This window comes from Caloenas nicobarica, chromosome 1 (assembly GCF_036013445.1).
Source record: "Caloenas nicobarica isolate bCalNic1 chromosome 1, bCalNic1.hap1, whole genome shotgun sequence".
In the NCBI taxonomy this organism is placed as follows: Eukaryota; Metazoa; Chordata; class Aves; order Columbiformes; family Columbidae; genus Caloenas; species Caloenas nicobarica.
The window spans coordinates 56249053-56268471 of record NC_088245.1 but is presented as its reverse complement, the minus strand read 5'-3'; the positions used below and the strand labels follow the sequence as shown (position 1 = coordinate 56268471).

Here is a 19419-nt window from a genome sequence, read left to right as displayed (position 1 = left end):
AGCTGCCCCACCACTCCCATGACCTGCCCTGGAGGTGCACACATGGATGGAGGAATATGACAACTTCTTGAGGGTGGGCAGTTATTGACCATCTCTGGTTGCTCAGCAGCCTCATTTTTCCTCATTCTTCTCCACTTCACTTGTGCACATGCCTGAGGACATGAAGGATTTGAACACCCTGCACCCTGGGGGCTGGAGATCTCTCTGAAGCTGCTGACAAACTTAAGAGCAAGGTTTCTTGGAGGAGGGAGGGGAAGTATACAAAAATTGAGCTTTCCTCTTCAAAAAGCCATTCAAGGATGCAAAGGGAGAGCAGCAACAGGGTTTGTAAAAGCTGAGGAATTTTATGGCCTGGGAGTGGGCAGAAATTAAAATTGCTGTTTGCAGTTCTGAGCTATTTAGCCCACTGATACTGTACCATCTATAGCAACACTGTTAAATAGACCAAGAGCAGCAAATTGCAGATACAGCTTTCTGGTGTCACGTAGTCAACATCTGGGAGCTGAAAACAGCTGTATCCTGGTCCCTTAATGCATAGGAACAGGGGTGTGACTCAGGAGGACACCCAAATCTGGGCTAACCCTGCCAGCTCTGGAGAAAACCATGATTTTAGGAGTTTGACACCTGCATAAGTATCATGCTGAGGAAGGTCCCGGCCCTCTGATATGCATTTCTCCATAAACTGAGAATTCTTCAGGTTATAAAAGCATTTTTCTCTTCTGAGTGGTACATACAAACCTTGCCACCCTGAGCCTGCCTCTCCCAGACTGTGGGTCAGGGAGCTACTGGATTTCACAGCAGCTCTGTGGAGTCGAGGTTAAAGAAAGGCCACAAGGCACAAGATTGGAAAGCCCCTTAAGTGTACCACATGAATAAACTGTGCTTTTAGATCCATCCTTGCTTTCAGTGCACCTTAACTCACTCTTGCCTGCAGCAGAAAGACAGCGATGTCAGTGGCAAAGGCAATCCAGATTTTACCTTAATCAATCACATGCGGGAAGCAACATTAGCAGCTGTGAGAGGGGAAACACAATCCCATCTCCTTATTGTCTGTGAATGCTTTTCAATGACTGCAACATAATAAAATAAAATAAAATAAAATAAAATAAAATAAAATAAAATAAAATAAAATATTTAAATATAAACTAAATAAGACCTCCCCTGAAGGACATTTGTGCAGGGTTGCCATTGTAGGGCTTTGCCTAGCCAGTACCCCCGGGCCAGTTTGGGGCAGGCTGTGACAGCTGAATTAAAAGTAAGCCCCAGCTATGCTGGAGTTTCATTTTACAAGGGCAAACCTGATAGATGATGGCTGTGTACAGACCGAGCAGAGGACATACCTGAGGCTGCTCAAGGGTTACCATAACTTTACAAGGCACCAGCCTCATCAGTAAGGCACACAAAATGGATGGTGGAACAGCTGCTGGCATCGTGGTTTGCAAACCTCTCCCACTAAATGCTGCATGCTAAACTCAGACATGAAGAAGGGAAAAGAGGGCTGGAAAAAGACTAAGTATATCCAGAGCTCGGCAAAACTAAATTATTTCTCCCAAATTCAGCTTGATTTAAGGTTTTTACTTCATTTTGAGTGGAGGCACTGAAAAAAAATCCTTAAGAGAATGCTCTGAAAATTAACCATTAAATCCTCTCAGATTCAGTTAAATTAAAAAAATAGGAAATCAAAGCCAGCAAACTGATCTTCGTAGCCATGCTAGATTTGCAGATAGATAGAATCTTTCCCTTTATGCAAGCTTTGCATTGTGTTAGAGCCCAGCCATTGCCCAGAACAACCATTAAATACTACGTCAAGCCTACCTGTATAAGCACTTATCCTTGCTCGCTGAGCTTCAGCAGCAAAAAAGATTGGTGCAGATTTTCAGCTGACAGGAAAACGATCAAATTGTTTAGAATTACCTTTGGGAAAATAAAATACCTTTTGGCAGGTGCCTCTGTGGATGAAACATCCAGAATTAGGGAAAAACTAGGGAGAAAATAAGCCCCCCAACCCTGCAAATAAAGGTGCCAAGTGTGGGTGTTACATTCCCAGGCCAGCTAGCAGGGTGCTGGGCAAGGGGACCTCTGTTCTTGAGATACAGCCAAAGCATTTGTCTGACACGTTCAGCTCCGAGCACCTTCCCCAAACCCCACTTTAACACAGGTCAGTAGAGCTGTTTCTGAGGCTGTTAACGGCAGAACTGCAGAGCTGAAGACATTTTGGAAACCCCTGGTGAGCTTTATGGATAATCCCTCATTCAGCTGCTTGTCCTCAGTGTTCGCACTCTCACAACTGTGGTGAGGGACAGCAGTGCTGGTAAAGCCGCCAGTGATGCAGTGGCATGGCACGTCCCCAGAGGGCAGGTGAGCGCCTTTGAGATCGTTTACAACAAGACCTGTTCCTCTTCCACCTGCACAGAGGCCTTTGGAGCAGGAGTTGTGCAGGAAGGCTTCTCCCATGAGACATTGTAGGTGTCCAGAGGATGGGACCAGACTCTTTCAGCAGTTCCCGGTGATAGGATGAGGGGCAGCGGGCACTGACTGATGCATGGGAGGTTCCAGTTGAATATGAGGAGAAACTTCTTTACCTTGAGGGTGCCCGAGCGCTGGAACAGGCTGCCCAGAGAGGCTGTGGAGTCTCCTTCTCTGGAGACATTCAAAATGTGCCTGGACACATCCCTGTGTGATCTGCTCTGGGTGAACCTGCTTTAGCAGGTGGGTTGGACTAGATGATCTCCAGAGGTCCCTTCCAACCCCAACCATTCTGTGATTCTGCGATTCTGTAACCAGCCCCAGCAGGACAGAGGTGAGCCCCAGCCCCCCCGGCTGCCTGCCCAGGAGGCACCTCCTGCCTGACAAAGCCTCTCCTTGGCCTCCCTCCCAGACAACTAAGGATGCTGGGGGGATGGCAGGCAGCTGATCGACCCATGGCTGCAGTTTCACAACACCAGACCTCTGCGGGCCATGACTTTGAGCTGCTTAAACCCTCAGGAAAACACAGAGGAACAGTTTCCAAATGGTTTGGGAGTGGTTGTAGCGGTTTCCCTAGGGCAGCAGCTAAATGCTCCTTTGCAGCTGCTGCTCTTAACTGTCTCTGGGCTAATTCTTAAATACAGAAGTGGGCCCACAGATTGGCTGCAGAAATTATCTCTGTTTCATTCCAGACACATCCATCCAGTGAGCTGTCATCCTGTGCAAGCTGTCTTTTCTCTAACAATGAGAACGGGGGGATAAGATAGCTTATTGGTTATAATTATCACCGTTTTACAATGTCTTACTGCCCTCTCAGCCATCAGATACTCTTGTCTCTTCACACCCGACCACTCAGCTTGTGCCTGCAGAATTGTACGAGTCGCTTTGGGCTCTGCAGTTTCACAGGTCCGACTCCACCTCTGCTCAGAAAGAGATCGGCCGACCATCACTCTCCATCTTCCTTCGCTCTGGAAGGACAGGCGGCCTATTTTAGAGCCCACCCCCCGCCAAACAGCAGCCTTTTCCCAGGCCAGCTGGGTGCCCTGGTGAGGAATGCTGACAATTCGCTGCCCGGGAGCAGAGCTGTCAGCGTTACTTCCCTCCTGCTGAGCCGTCAGTCATCACTCGCACAAGGGATAAGCATGCAGCCTTGTGACAAGAGCTGTGACTTTGTTTAGGAGCCAAGCACTAGGAATGAGTACCAGGGAAACGTGGCTTAGTGGAACAGGAAATATTAACAATCCATGATAAAAATGAAAAAAGCAGCCAGTACACATCTAACCCAGTTGGAGGCACCACTCCATGACTGGCTAAGAGTCGTGGCAGCTGCCGAAAAAAGCCAATAAAGAAATAGCTTTTCCACTTCAAGCCCGACTTTTAAAATAATGGAGTAATTTTTCTCATCTTCATCTGTTTACGAAAAAAGCCTGTAGCCAAGGTCACCTGCATATTGCAGTAACTGCTGGCACAGGAAAGGGCATGGAGGAGTTTTCAGCTCCACAGATGGTTTAACGGGCTGCTGTGAAACTCACAAAGGCTCACACAGCTCCATCACCCCCCCAGCAGCAGGTTAGGAGAAGCTGGTTGTCTGTGAGCTACTACAGCCATGTGCATCAATCAATTTTTTTTTTTTTTCTGGTATTAGAAAAACACGTGACTGGGATAAGTGTTTCTAGCCAAAAGGATTTCTCTCAAAACTCGTTATTTCCGAGTGAAATGGTCAAGTGATAGCATAATGGTAGACAAAAGAAAATTATTCCCTTTTTTTTTTTTTTTTCTCCGTGTGTTTTATTTAAAGCAGGCTGGAAAAGCTGCATTAATGCGGGGTTCATATCTATACAGTCTTTTCAAGTTATTACTGGGCTGATAACCTCTCTTTGTCCTTGTAATCCACAGTAAATAGAGAAGCTTAATGGCTCCGGAAATGGGCAATCACTCGCAGATCCCTTCACTCCTAGTGTGCTGTTTGCACAATGCCTCGTAATAATCTGAAGTCATCCAAAGACTCAGCTAAATCCCACGTGAAACCTCAGTACTTTGTCTTGCTCTTATCTCCACTGGACAAGTAGCTGCATCACGATGATTTTTTAAGGCTGGAACTTACCTGGCAGGGTATAGTCACTCATTTGGGTCTCCATCCAAGGACCTGTGGCACCGACTTGGACACTGCATTTGCAGTTGGCTCTAAGGAAGGTCCCCTACGAAGCACAGAAAATGACACAGCCTCCGCTGCAACAGGCAGCGTTTCGCACGCAGGGATGGGGACCCTGCTTACAGGCGATACTGCTCTCCAGCTCCCAAGGCACGACCTTGGGCAGGCGACACGGGCTCTCCGGTCCCGAGTTTCCTCTTCTCCAAAACAGAGATATGATATCCAAGTGGGCTGAGAGCCTTGCAGAGAGGTGCTATCGCCGGTACAGGGAGTTATCGTCCTCAGGCCCGGGTCCAAAGCACACAGCAACATGAAGGAGAGCCTTTCCCTCAGAGGACCCTGGCTCTGGCATCCAAGCCAAGAACAGGCTGGATTTGTTCTCCGTGGAAGTCGCAGGTTCAGTGCTGTTACTACACGCGGTACTTTCACCTTTGTAAATGGCAGTAGGTGCAAAATATCCCAAAACTAAGCGACAAAACCTAACAAAAATAACAGTTAGTGAAATAACCCTCTCTTAAACAGTATATGACCCAATTCTTGAGTGTCCTGCAAATTATAATCAAAACCATATGTACAGTCATAAATATCAGAAATATTTACAAAACACTGACAAGATCTTAAAAACAAAAGCAGTGATTTCCTCATCTTGCTGGAAGCCTTACAAAACATGGGGTAAACTGTCTCATTTAAAATACTCTGCTGACCACAGAGCTCTGTACACTTCATTGTAATGGTTAGTCATTCTATATGTATTTACTGGTTTGTTTCACCTACTATAGCTATATTCACAATATGGCTATATTCACAAACTATTGCAAGAGACAGATTATGAAGTGGGGTCAATAAAAATTTTGTTTATATGAAATCCACTGTTGTCATAGCACAATTTTACACAAAAAGTAATTCAAACTCCCATCCAGACAAATATTTCCCCTGCAGTGGTGGCTGGCATTGCTGGAGACATCTAGCAGAATGACTTGGAACGGCGGTAAAATTGGCCAATTTAAAGTGTCTATGACAAGTCTATACTGGGGTAAATGTCTCTGTTTTGATGTTTTCCTAGAAAAAAAAAAATAATCCCAAGGACTTAAGCACAGAAGCCTCACCTCTGGCTTTCCCTACAAGTCTCCTAAGGAAAGCTTGTAGGTGCTGCAATCAAACCAGGCTGCTGATGCAGAGCAGGAGCTTCAGGTGGGTGCAAGCCAGCAATATGACCTCATTTCCCAGCGCCTCACCCAGGTCCTGATGCCCCTTTCCTCGTAAATTCAGTGTGTAGCATTAGGCCAAGACCCCATAAGTGATTGAGCCCTATTGTGAGGTCCCAAGCAGCTCCCAGGTCCTTTGCATGTCAGGACAATTGCAGGGTGTTCAGCTCTTAGCAGGACCGAAGTCACCATCTTTTGTCCTGCTCATCTTCAGAGCAGAAGGCATGAAGTGATGCTGTGAGCAGCATGTAACCGCTGTGCGGTGTTTCCAAGGTCCTTACCTCACACATCAAAAACGCCTCAGTGGAAAGACAAAAATCATTATCACAAACACCTATAATACTCTTTATAACTTTATAAATTTGAAATAAGCTTTTTTTTTAAAAAAAAAAATTACGTTGATGGTCTTCACAACAGTTGATTTAAAAAGAAGTATGGTTAGGTGAGGGCACTTTCTAGGAAGGACCGAGTGCCATTTAGGCACTTTCTAGGAAGGACTGAGATGTTCCTGCTTAGAAACAGGCAGCTTTGGTTTAGTTCTGGTTTGGGTTCAATTACAAAGAAAATTGTTCCATTTCAGCTGTGCTATGAATTTAATGAAATTGCAAGAAACAGTTGTGGGCTAGATTTCATTTCAGAGAGGAGAGAAGACATTTAGATTGGTCTTATTTCCTATTTTATTTTTCTCAGAAAACATAGGCTTTATTCCGTCTTCTTCCTATCCCCCTCATGTCACTGGGAAAGACGAAAGGCCAGAATGTCAGTGTTATCCTAATCACACACCATCACTGCTGGCACAGATTATGGGCAGAGGTCCAGATTCTGGGCTTTTGTTCCTGGGTTTTCTAAACAGAAAAAGAGAAATAGCCACTATTTTTGCAAAAGGTCAAAACTTGTCTTAAGTCTGGAAAAAGTCCTCTTGATTTCAATGGACTTTGATTCAGGTTCAGATTTGATCTCTGTACCTTGTGCATTGATCCTTGAGTTTCAGCATTCTTCCTATCCTACTTTAGATGAGAAAAAACTTTTAAGAAAACCCTATTAAGACAATATTCCCCACTAGGAAAATAATAGCCCAGTTTCAGGGACCATTTCATATGTACCATGAATATGTGAGCAGCCTTATTTTATATCCTCTTAATTAGAACTTAAAGTGGAGAAAAATGTCTTCAATGCACCTTTATAAAGATATCACTGTCAATGCAGAAGCAGAAACAATGACAAACTATTAAATTCTTGTTCTACTATATTTATGCCCTTAGAAAGATACTTATTCATCACTGTTATTGAAAGCTCATACGGGACATGTCTAAAATCTGTAAGCTACGGTGGACCTTTGAATAGACAATGAATCTACAGATGCTTAATTGGCTTTCCAAAGCACTTGTGAGAGGTTAGCTCTTTAAGCCATGGTTTGTGTACCAAATATTAGGTTCAAATGCCTGTATTTTGGATGTTTACTATTGCGAAGAGAACTTGTACTTGTTACAGCAATAGCCTGCTTATGGAAGAGGTTACTGATATCTCTCCAGTGAAGGCAAACAGCACCAGTAAGTCCAGGTTAATGCACGTCGTGCCACTAAAGTTAATACACTTTTGGAAGGTGCTTAAAATAAGGACCTACTGCAGCACAAATACACCTCAGGGGAGCTCAAGGCGACCAAACGGCTGAAGTTCTGTAGAGACCCCAAAGCAGCAGAAGTCATCACACATTCTTCTTGTCATACCTCATTTGTTTTCCCACAAAGCTAGAAGAGAATGGGTTGGAGGATACGTCAAAGGGTGGGGGTGTTCTTTCTGGACTACTTACAGTTTACTTGAAATTCAAATCACAGTGCTTCAAATACACAAAAAAAAGAGCAACAAGGCACATTTAATGCTTCATTTTCAATTCCTAATGTCACACCATTCACAGGTAAAGATTATGAGCCCGAAATCTGTGTCCCAAAGATATGTTGTACGTGTGCTGTGACGCCAGGCGGAGTATTACTGAAGTTTGTAGGACTCTGTGTGGGTGCTCACACGTCGCACACAGCAAGCAGCAAAACTGAGGACTCCGAGCCCCATAACTGTGCTACATATAAAGATTACTCAGAGCATCTAAGCGAGTCTTTCCTTTGGAAGGGATCTACGTGTTCCCCTTAGGCCCTTAAACTGAGCTTGAGACATTGAAAAAGCTTTGTTCAGGCTGTAATCATAACAGATAGCCCGCCAAACAACCATTCCTCCAACATATCGAGAGCTCTTTCAATAGATACCTCTTTATTTGAAATGGAATGCATCTTGAAAAATATGAAAAATAAATCACATCTCTCAGAAATCATTTATGAGTCATATTTACACACAATTTTTTTGATGACACTGCTATTTCTGCTCACAATAGGTTATGCTAGAAAACATTTGGTACATCACTGCAGCTATAACTCAGAAGCTGGCATTTGCATATCATGAACCTTAAAAAAGAGGAATTACTTCAGGATGTCACAGACACAACATCTGCTTGATCTTCCTTTTCCTCCAATTTTCTCAGTCACAACAGCTTGAATTTTCTTGCTGAATCTGCCCCTTGATCACTTTTTTTTTTTTAATTAAGATATGTATTTTTCACATCTTTAGGAAATGACTGTCCACAATTTTCTTACCTATACCAAGCATTTGCCTGTGTGTGTTTTACTGGCATTTTTCTTATTCTCTAATGAATTTACTTCAGCCATATGCTGTCATGGTTTTGGCTTTTTAATTTTTTTTTTTTTTAATTTTAATTTTTGTTAGGGGAAAGACAACACAACTTCTTTTCTTGCAAAGCTCCAATAAGATGGAGCACAATCTGCTGGACCTACTTTCATAGCCATTGCTTACCAGGCAGTGACAGACAGTATTTAACCAAGTAGCTCCAATAAAGATTACACAGTAGTAGAGGAACAAAGCAAAAAAAGCCCAGAACTACCTCATTTATAACATCAAACAATTTCCTGGTCTAAAATTACTATCAGTCAAAAAAAAAAAAAAAAAAAAAAAAAAAATCAGGGAATTCAGAGCGTGAGAAAGTTGTCGGATTGTCCACATCAGACAATTTAGCCTTATTTATACTGACATGGCATGAGCCACACAGTCTGACTGTCCCCAGGGGACCCCAGCCAATTTGTTCCCATTCGGTTTCCAGGAGACCGTCCGGAGGCACCCGGGGGAGGTTTGATCCTTACACCCACCCCACCAACTCAGGCTGCAGGCACAGGGACAGCTCAAGGTGGATTTTGTGATGTGAATGTCTCTCACGCTAAGAGTTTGGCTGACACCAATGTTTCTAAAAAGGTGACGCAGCAGGCAATGACAACCGGCAAAAGTTTGTTGAACTATATCAGTCCAAATGGTTTTGAGAGCATCCTTCAGGCCAACTTAAAACAAGAAACATGAGGTGAAAGTGAGACATTGACCTTGAACCAGTGAAGAAGAGCAGCAAATTCAAATGAAAGCTGTTTTTTCAAACCTTGAAGTCAATTATATCACTAAAATTGTCATCTTTCATTTTCAAAGTACAAATACTTCCAGAAGAGCAGCAACATTTCAGCTTTAGACTAGATCCATAGACTTTTGTGGCATTCAGGGGCTTGCATCCACTGAGGACAGGAATATCTGCCTCTCCTAGAGAAATATGCACGTCTCTGATCACACAGGAGTTAATTTTCGTCAACTACATTTATCCTTCAGTAGGCTAAAACGTATTTTAGTAGGTGAGATATCAGCGATACATCTGTATATCTGAAAAGGTGGATTAGTTACTCAGTAAACTGTAATTAATGACTCTAAAGAGGAGCCAAATTACAAATTACAGTCTATTTTGTGAGTCTTTGACTAGCTCATTAGAGGATCCCCTTGCAGCTCTAACATCCAAGCATTAGCAGAATGATAATGGCAGATGTACAGAGATGTGGAAATTGGCTATTATGATTGCGAAGACAGCGAATCTAATCCTAGAAGATGCAGGGCACCTTCAATTTCAATTAGTCTCAAAGCAATAACTTCATTAGGACAGCTGTAATCTACCACTCCAAGCTTGTCAAGCAACCTTGTCAAGGGCCAGATCGGAAAGAAAAGCCCGGGAGCACAGAGGACCAGTGAGGTCCAGGCTTCAATTCTGCACCATGATGTGTTTTGAATGTCTAGTATGTGATCCCAAGACCTGGAGGCAAGGAACAAAAAAGGAGGCGTAAAAGAGATCTCGACTTATTCCTTACAGGACTAAGCTTAGCTTAGGATGCAGAGGAAGAGACCATCATATGCAGTAGCCAATTCTGAGATCTTCCTTTGAGTGTCACTTCAGTCTTTCACTTTAAACACTCACGGAAACAGCTTGAACGAAGAACGTGGGGGCTTTCACAGTCAAGCTACACCTCAGTTAAGCAAACAGCAAAGTCCTGGATGTGTGGCTAAAAAGATTTTGTTTACATTCATGTTACTTGTAAAGGGGCCTTTTAAAAGCAGTTTTCCTCACCACGCTAGTTAAAATAAATAGCTCCTCAGCTGCAACTTTTCACCTTGAACCAGAGATAACGGGCCACATCGCTCAGTCCCGCTTACAACCGCCCCACTTAATTCAAACCAGAGAATCCGAGCCGTAGCAGCACACAACCCGAAATCGTCCGTCGCCTGGAGGGCCCTGTCCCAGAAAGCACACCGGCCTGGCTCCCTCCTCTGCTCTGGGGCAACAGCTCCATCCCGCTCTCACCAGCATCCACAGCCAAACTCCCACTGACTTTTAAGAAGCAGAGGAAGACACACCAGCTGTGCAATTAGCCCTTTGTTTTCCAACTTCATGGCTTCGTCAACGTTTTTCGAGGCGAGATTGCACATCTTTCACAACATCTGACGCTGCTAAACACCGAAATTAATCTAGTTTGTCTCAGCTAGAGAGCAACTTTCAGCTTATGAAAACTGTGAGCAAAATAATCTGTTTGCATGCTAAGACGTAGATAAGATGTTTTTTAAACTAAGGGCTACTTTAATGCAAGACATTTAAAAACCTCCAACAAAATTTCAACAAAGGCCAAGAGCCCGGACCATGTGAAAAACAACTGTGCAGAGGGAGCCCTGAACTCAGACACTAAGAAACGTTCCTCAGCGCAGCTCAGCTCCGGCCCTCCAGCCTAGGAGCAAGGACATCAAACGGGTAAAGTGGAGTCCAACTGCGACTCCTGCATCACGAAATAAGTTGGTCAGATTCCCTTCTACTCATACCTTAAAACAACGGCTTTTGATCTCAGAATAACAATCAGCGTTACTTTTTGAATAACCAAGATTGTGTAAGATTTTATCATCTTCCACCATGCCCATATTTTAAAAGAAAACAATTTAAAACCCAGAATGCATTTGATATTCTCGCCAAAGGGAAGAGTTTTCGTATGCAGTATGGGTTTCAGCCAAATTCCAAACCACACATCACACTTTCCACGTTAGTGTAATACAGTGTATTTCAGGTAAAAACGAAAAACTCTGTTGTCAACTCACACATAGCTGAACTACCCAGAATTTTTTAGTTTCTTTAGGGGCTAACGTACACGCTGTTTTTTCTTTTGCTTGTTGTATACGGCCTACATTCAGAAATGTCTTGCAAACAAGCCTTTAAAAAACAAAACAAAACCCAAACAAACAACCCTAATAAATAAAATAAAATACATTAAAATAAAGTTACAGTACATCATGTCTCCTCGAAGTCTCATCACACCAAAGAATCCTTTCCAAGGTTCATAAATAATAGATTTGAAATGCTTCTCGGCACCGAGGGTGGCAAAGCAGCAGCAGCAGCAGCAGCTAGCTGGGGTTCAGGTTGTTGCGCCGCTTCTCTCCAGTCTACCTGCATCTCCGGCGTTTGCCCAGTTTTTGACCAACTGAAGTATGTCCGCAACGAACGCTCTCAGTCCCGCTTCCCCGAAGCGCTTCGTTAACTTAACCTGCAATAAGACAGAACAGCACAAAGGGCAGCCGGTGAGTTGAAGCAGCGGTGCCCGGCGCGGGTTCTCCCCGCCGCTGCGGGGCCAGGGCCGGGTCCAGCCCGGGACACCCGCGGGGCCGGCACCGGGTGGGGAGCGCGGCCCCGGAGCTGGGGTGGAGCGGGCCCCGGGGGCAGGGGCTGAGCCGGTGCCGGGGGCAGGAGCGGAGCGGCAGCCCTACCTGCGCTAGGCGGAGCTGGAGGCGCTGCGGAGGCGCGGGCCGTGGGGCTGCGCCAGGTGCTGCTGCTTCTGGCGGGTGGAGCGGACGGCGAGGATGGCTTGGCGGTTCTTGTACTGCACCATCTGCAGCGTGATCGCCGCGTTCCAGCCGTGCTCCTGTGCGCACCGAAAGTCGATCTCCTTCCCCTCGGCCATCACCACCGTGAAGTACACGTACTTGCCCTTCCGCTCCACGCAGTCCACCGTCTTCATGTTGGAGAAGTGAAGCTCCTTGATCTTGGCCGCCGGCTCGGCCGGCAGCGGCGGCTGCTGCTGCTGCTGTGGCGGCGGCTGCTGCTTGGGAGGGATGAGGAGCAGCCCCTCTTCGGTGAGGATGCAGCGCTTCTTCTTCCAGAGCTGCAGGAGCCCGTCGCTCCTCTTCTCCAGCACCCCCTCCTTCACCGCCTTGCAGCCGCTCTCCAGCATCCTTCTCGCATGGGCCGGCGAGGCCGGGAGCCGCCGCCCGCAGGGGCTGGGGTCGGGGGGCAGCCGGCACCAGCCGATGACTCTCCGCCCCGCGCCGGCTCCGAGGCGGAGGGCCGGGAGCGCCCCGGCCCGCAGGAAGCGGAGCGGCTGCCGCCCGTACCGCGGCGTGGCGGGCTGCGGCGGGCGCGCTGCCGGTGCGGGCGGCTGGGGCGGCGGATCCTTCCCTCCCCTCGGCTTTTGAAGGCGCCTCTCCCACCCCCGAGTGACACCCAGCGGAACGAACGGGCGGCTCCTCCCGCCGGCAGCGGGGAAGCCCGACGGCGCGGCCGCGGTGCGCAGCGGCTGCCCCTCCCGGCCCGCCCCGCCGAGCTGGGGGCTGCGCTCCGCGGCGGCAGCTCCTCCTGCCCGGCCTGACCCGGCCGCCCCTCCGCTCAGCGGCGGGCAGCACCGCCGGTCCCCCGCTCCTCTGCCTAAAACGCGATGGCAAAGACGGAGCAGGACGCTGCCGCGGGAAGGGTTTCCCCGCTGTAGGTAACGACCATAGGCGAATAGAGGGGTTAACGTTACGATTCAGACACTCGATAGCGCTCATTTGCTCTCAGCAGGGTATTCCAGCAGCATTGATCGGAACAAATTCCCCCAGCCTCCCTCACCCGGAGAAAAACGGCAAAGGGGCCCCTTCTGTGTGTTTTTGATTCAAGGCCAATAAAACCGGTGCCAATTTTCAGCAATACCCAGATATTTAAACGATCATTGCTCCATAAAATTAAGGAGACTGACACAGAACGTGGTAGGGCAGCTTTATCCCTAAACTTCTGCATTGCTCTCGGCTGTGCTGGGGAGAAGCAGCTTCTTCTGTATATATAAAATACATCTTTACTCTCTGCAGGAGTTTGAGTAATGCCTAAAGAAAGTAAGTATCCATATGGCTTCCAAACAGAAACACTAGAACCTCACTGCTTGGAAATTTTAAAAGTAGAGTACGAAAAAAAAACCCAATATCCACAACTCGCAAACAAAACCAAGCTGGCAAACAGCTAGGACCATTTTTCTTGTTATAGTGCTTTGTTGCCACACATTTGCTTATTGTTTGGATTCTCCCCTGAGGTTAGCTTTTGAATTCCTTTACTTGCATAGAAAACTAAAGTGACCTAAGGTTAATATTAAACTATTTAAGTCCTTTGATGTATTAGATGTAAATCAAAAGCCCACAAAACTGAATTTGGCTGACAATGCCCATGTCAGCTGAATGCTAGAAGTTTCATACTATGGTTGAGAGTACTATTTTTTTTTTAATGCATTTAACATAGCCACTTAAAAAAAAAAAAACCAACACACACACAAACCACGACACAACACCCACACAAACCCCTAAAAACCCCACACACCTCACTGTAATCTTGGCAGCTGGGAAGCAGATCACACTGTAGCAGAGGTCAGTGAGAGCACATTAGAAGAAAAAAAAAATAAATGAATCAATGATAGCTTTAATGGAGTTTATCTCTGATAACATTTTAAAAAGTATTTCCTCTTATAATCTTTTCCTTTTCAAGTTAAGTTAATTTTGATAAATTATCAAGAGGTAAAAAATTAAGGTAATGATGGCAATTAAAATTACTTTGCTGTTTTACCTTTCCTGACGTAACTGGAAGACATTCAAATCAGTGCAGGCAACTTGCTAGCCACAAACTGAACAAAAAAAGATTTAATATCTTAAACATCTAAAGAATAGTCCCTTCTCCTGCAAAGTTAATATATATACTATTAAGATACAGTTCATTCTCACAACTATCTCACACCTATTTTATCAGAAGTACACGCTAGTTTCCAAAACATCTGAACACCATTTGCCATTGTCACCATCTACAGTCCACTGCCTAAATTCCCCAGCACAAAGGTCTACATCTTCAGCTGCTGGAGCACATCCAAGGAGCCTCACACACGGCTTGAGGACTTAAGAGAATCTCCTGCCTCATCACCCGATGTGTTTTGCATCTACATCTTCACTCCTGATTGTGCCACATGAGAAGAGACTTGATTTTGAAATTGTCAAACTAAAACAAACTGGTTAAAATGTATTCATGTATAGCAAACAGCTTAACTAAAATACTGAATTTATGTAAGGCATAGGACATTGAACTAAACCTACAGAAGACTAATTTCTAGTCATTCACTTGTACAGTTGTGGTTGCTGCTCCATTGCTGTCAGTGAACAACCATTTGATTCCAAGTAAATGCACTAACCAGTAGCATGGAAACCAGCCTGAGAGCTTGGAGTCACACGTATTATTCTGTAACAAGCATTTGAGAATTTTTTCCTCCTGAATGCTGTACTGTAGCAATTAAGAACATTAACACAAAATCTACACATACTTTAATGTGAGTTTTTTCACTTGTTCTCAGTGCTAATAGTAATTAGTAATTGATCAAAGGAAAAAAAAGTGAGACTAGTGTGGAAGGCCAAATATTTTCATCAAATAAATTCTAAATTTATTCTACTTCACCATTCCATGGCATAAAGTTCTGTGAAGTGTTGAATGTCAGATTTTTAACCCAATTTTCAACATCTACAGACACACACTGCTAATGCTTTATTCCTGGTGAAATTCACCTCAGCATGTTATGACAAGTAAACACGCAAAGCATCCATTTAAACTTGTACTCTGTAAAGCCAACAAATATTAACAGCTGTTTAAAATACACAACATTTGTCCAAAACCACCATATCAGGCAAAACCTAGACTAGGGTAAGATGAAATACTGACAGTTTCCATAGTAAAAGAACAAGATATCCCAATTTAGTTGTGCAGAATTTGCCAGTAAAGGATAAACTTCATTCTCCTAGAACCGAAGTCAAAACTGAACTCCCATAAATATTTCTTACATTAGCATTTTGAGAAAACACATTTAGCACTATTAAGCACACTACATATCCCGCTGAGATTTTACTTCACTTCTCTTTAAATATGTATTTAAGCAACTACAATTATATTAAGTGTTCCATATCTGCTGCCTTTACTAATATTTCACTAAATACTGTGCAGGTTCTGCATCTGTTCCTCCAGAAATACCTGATGTGCAGATGCCTCCTACTGTCGAACCTGAAATACTACAACCTGGAAAAAATGACTCTTGATAGAAAGTCTCTACATCTAAAGTCCATTTATTCCTTACTGATTTTTTTCCTTTTCTATATTCAAAGTTGATACAGCTAACAGAAATGTATGGTTGTTAAATACACTGGTCTCCTGTATCATCAGCTCCTTAACTTAAAGTAGTCAAAATTTTCTATGTGTAAGCTTAATTAAAAAGTAATTATGTTAAGGGTAATTAAAGTATTCATTTTAAACCCTGAAACATTGTTTTGGGAAACAACCATGATAGACTAAAAGGCCCATAATTTTACTAGTGTTCTCCTGGGTAATGAACCTGCAGACAGCAGCTTGACACCAACTATCAACAACAGGTTTCAGAGGGATGCTAAACACATCTTGAGTGACAACCCTTAAACATCATCATTTCTTCCATTGCTGAGAAGTGGCTAAAACAAAAGGTTAAAAGGGAAACTTAAAGGAAATACGAGCTGATCATTGTTGGACTGAAAGAAAATGAAGGAAAAAAATAGGCAAGGATTGAGAAATATGTGACAAATAGATGTGTTGCAATACGTGATATCAGTCATTAGACAATAAGTGGTTCCTTCTTAAAGCATTTTCTTGACCTTTACTATCTCCCAGGAGTTTCACTGAAACTTGCTGCTCACATAACACTGAAGTACTGAGCATGGGATCTGGGAGGCAGACTTTCACTTTTACAAATCCATCTCACTAATATGTGTATATACTCCAGAGTAAATCAGGCATAAATAGATGGAGAATTTACCATAACAAAATCAAAAGCACAGCACCAGGCCTTAGCATTCCCTATAACCCACAGCAGTACCAAATGAACTTTTATCAATGATCTGGATGAGGGGATTGAGTGCACCCTCAGTAAATTTGCAGATAACACAAAACCGGGTGGGAGTGTTGATCTGCTGGAGGGTAGAAAGGCCATACAGAGGGATCTGGACTGGCTGGGTCATTCAGTTGAGGGCAATTGCATGAGGTTTAACAAGGCCAAGTGCCAGGTCCTGCACTTGGGTCACAACAACCTCAGGCAGTGCTACAGGCTCAGGGAAGAGTGGCTGGAAAGATGCATGGTGGAAAAAGATCTGAGGGTATTGATTGACAGCAACCGAATATGAGCCAGCAGTGTGCCCAGGTGGTCAAAAATAGGCCAACAGCATCCCGGCTTGTATCAGTAATAGTGTGGCCAGCAGGACTAGGGAAGTGATTGTCTCCCTGTACTCAGCACTGGTGAGGCTGCACTTCAAATCCTGTGTTCAGTTTTGGGCCTCTCACTACAAGACAGACATTGAGGTGCTGGAGAGAGTTCAGAGAAGGGCAATGAAGCTGGTGAGGGGTCTTGAGCACAAGTCTGATGAGGAGCAGCTGAGGGAACTGGGGCTGTTTAGCCTGAAGAAAAGGAGACTGAGGGGTGACCTTCTTGCTCTCTACAGCTACCTGAAAGGAGGTTGTAGCATGGAGGGTGTTGGTCTCTTCTCCCAAGAAGTTATAGGATGAAAGGAAATGGCCTCAAGTTGCACCAGAGGAGGTTTAGATTGGATATTAGGAAAAGTTTCTTCCCAGAAAGGGTTGTCAGGCATTGGAACAGGCTGCCCAGGGAAGCGGTGGAGTCACCATCCCTGGGGGTGTTTAAAGACATATAGATGAGGTTCTTGAGGACATGGTTTAGTTCCAGTGTTAGGTTAACAGTTGGATCTATGTCTGCTTTAGGTAAGCATTAGCAATTTAAAGTCATTAACACCCTCTCCAAAACTTGCAGGGAACCAGTGCATCTCAAACAGAACAGAGCAGTTAAGAAACTAAACTGAAGGTGTGGTAGCAATGACCTTTCTGACCCATACCAAAAAGTCTTGGATTGCAGCAGGCTACATCTGCACAGAATGGAAGATGAAGCACTGCAGAGCTGAGTCTATCTACTCCAACATCTGTGCAGCCCCAACCTAGCAGGCTGTCAGGGCCATTACAGGCAGAAATGCCTTCATTATCACTGTCCCCTTTGTACTGAGGAGTTCAGCATTTTGTTTCCTTAAGCCACTGAGTATGTCACAGCACAATCCCCCTCCTCAGCACAATGGATCCGAGAAGCAACTGCTCCACAGATACCTCTGGAAATAGGAAACCTTTGGCAGACACACACAAACAGATGATCAGCTTAAGTTCCCTGTCAATTTCTGAATCAGGTCTACAACAGTGGGCCTTAAAACACAGAGGAAGTTTTACACACAAGCTTGGAAACAAAAGATGAACACATTCGATTCCTGCCGTCTTCTATGTTCTGCTCTGATTTTTCATTTAATGAAAACAAAGAGTATCTGCTATATCTCCTACATAGCTTGGGAAACATCACTTCCAAGAATCCAACAGATTCTGAGCTTAAGAAGCTAGTTAGCTGTAGAAGACACTGGTAAGAAGTGTTGCTATGCCTAGTGTTTAAATAACTCAAGGTAACATTTCTAAAGGCACCTGAGACCATCCTTTCCCAGACAGTAAAACTTTAGAATGCTAAGCTTAAATCTGGTCTACTACTTTGTAAATGGTAAAAAACTAATACAGTATCCTAAAATAAAGTTATACTAGATAGGAAGACACTTCAGTGCTAATGTAAACTAATCTACATTTGCTGAAAGTGTAGAATTACCAAGATGCATCCTTCTCCATCAAGCTCAAGCTCTAAGTGCCCTTCCCTCTCATCTAAAGTCTCGGTTAGTTCTCTTACCTCACCAACCCACCATTTTTCCTTAAGGTACTTCTCCCTCAATACAGCAACCAAAACTAGACAGAAGGCACCATTTACACCAACCTTAAACTCTGGTGCAGTACTTCAACAACTGACCACAAAATCCTATTTCAGTGACACATTTTCCTAGACTGAACTTGTTAACAAGGTAACTTCTCTAATACTAAATGAGGAGTTTCTCTGTAGCTGGTATAAATCCACAAGAAGTAAAAAGAATGAGTCACAAAACTCCAATCGATGTTGAAAGTTTAATGTTCCTGCTACAAGCTGCCTTTCAGAATTGCAAAGAGTGTCGATCACAAAACTACGTTGAGCACCAAAACAGTTTTTATTTAACCGATGTAATAAGAAATGGCACCTCCATTTATATGATTATGTCCTTCCTTTTGCTGCAGTCCGGAGAGCACAAGAGCTGCTGATGTTGAACTAGCAAGCCAGCCCAGAGAGAAACTTAGCAAAATCCACTGATGGAGATGGATTCATGGCTCTGGATCTTGCAGACTGCAGGTGAGCTTTGACATCTACCAACTCCTCTTTTCAAATATGGTACCCCATTGTAGGGTATGAAGATATTAATGAGAAAGCAATCAAAACAGACAATTTATTAAGAACAGCAACTTCTGAAATTCATTGGACAACTTTTAATAGAGCTTTCTCTTTTTAAGATACAGTTGCCAGATGCTGTTAGTAAAAATGGTCTAGATCTAAGTAAGGACTTCAGATACTTTTCATGTCCTGAAGTATGAACCCCAAAGCCATGAACTGACTGCTCAAGCTCATAACATGCTATCGGTTTGGTTTCTGCGTGCCCTGAAGTTCAAGTTTCAACTTTATCCTGGGAAACATTAATAAAAGAGATCGAGTGATATGCAAACACCTGGCAAGGTCAGTGCTTCAAAGGATAAGCATTTTATGTCAGGATTAATGTCAGCACAAGAACACAACTATATCTACTTTAACACACAGCTACCAGGCAATGTGATGTTAATTTTTCATTACTGTATTTTTCTATGCTATGATGTATGGGTTACCTAAGAGCACAGCTTTGACAGTAGTTTTTTTATACAGCTATAGATAACAAGAGCTCCTGCTCCCAAAT

General features: G+C 44.1%; 1 protein-coding gene across 1 annotated transcript; it reads right to left on the bottom strand.

Moving 5' to 3' along the window:
• Positions 1 to 8105: 8105 nt before the first annotated feature.
• On the bottom strand, positions 8106 to 14309 carry PHLDA1 (pleckstrin homology like domain family A member 1). Its single transcript, XM_065632112.1, has 3 exons — positions 14253 to 14309; positions 11992 to 12980; positions 8106 to 11771 (listed from the first exon to the last, which is right to left on the bottom strand). The coding sequence occupies exons 1-2, from the start codon at positions 14307 to 14309 to the stop codon at positions 11997 to 11999; spliced, it is 1041 nt and encodes a 346-aa protein (XP_065488184.1). The 3' UTR covers positions 8106 to 11771; positions 11992 to 11996.
• Positions 14310 to 19419: the final 5110 nt, after the last annotated feature.

Coding starts and splice junctions, on each gene's coding strand:
- PHLDA1 (XM_065632112.1), bottom strand. CDS start 14,309: ATGGCAAATGGTGTTCAGATGTTTTGGAAACTAGCGTGTACTTCTGAT. Junction 12,981..14,252: donor GTACTTCTGATAAAATAGGT/GTGAGATAGTTG, acceptor CGTTACCTACAG/CGGGGAAACCCTTCCCGCGG.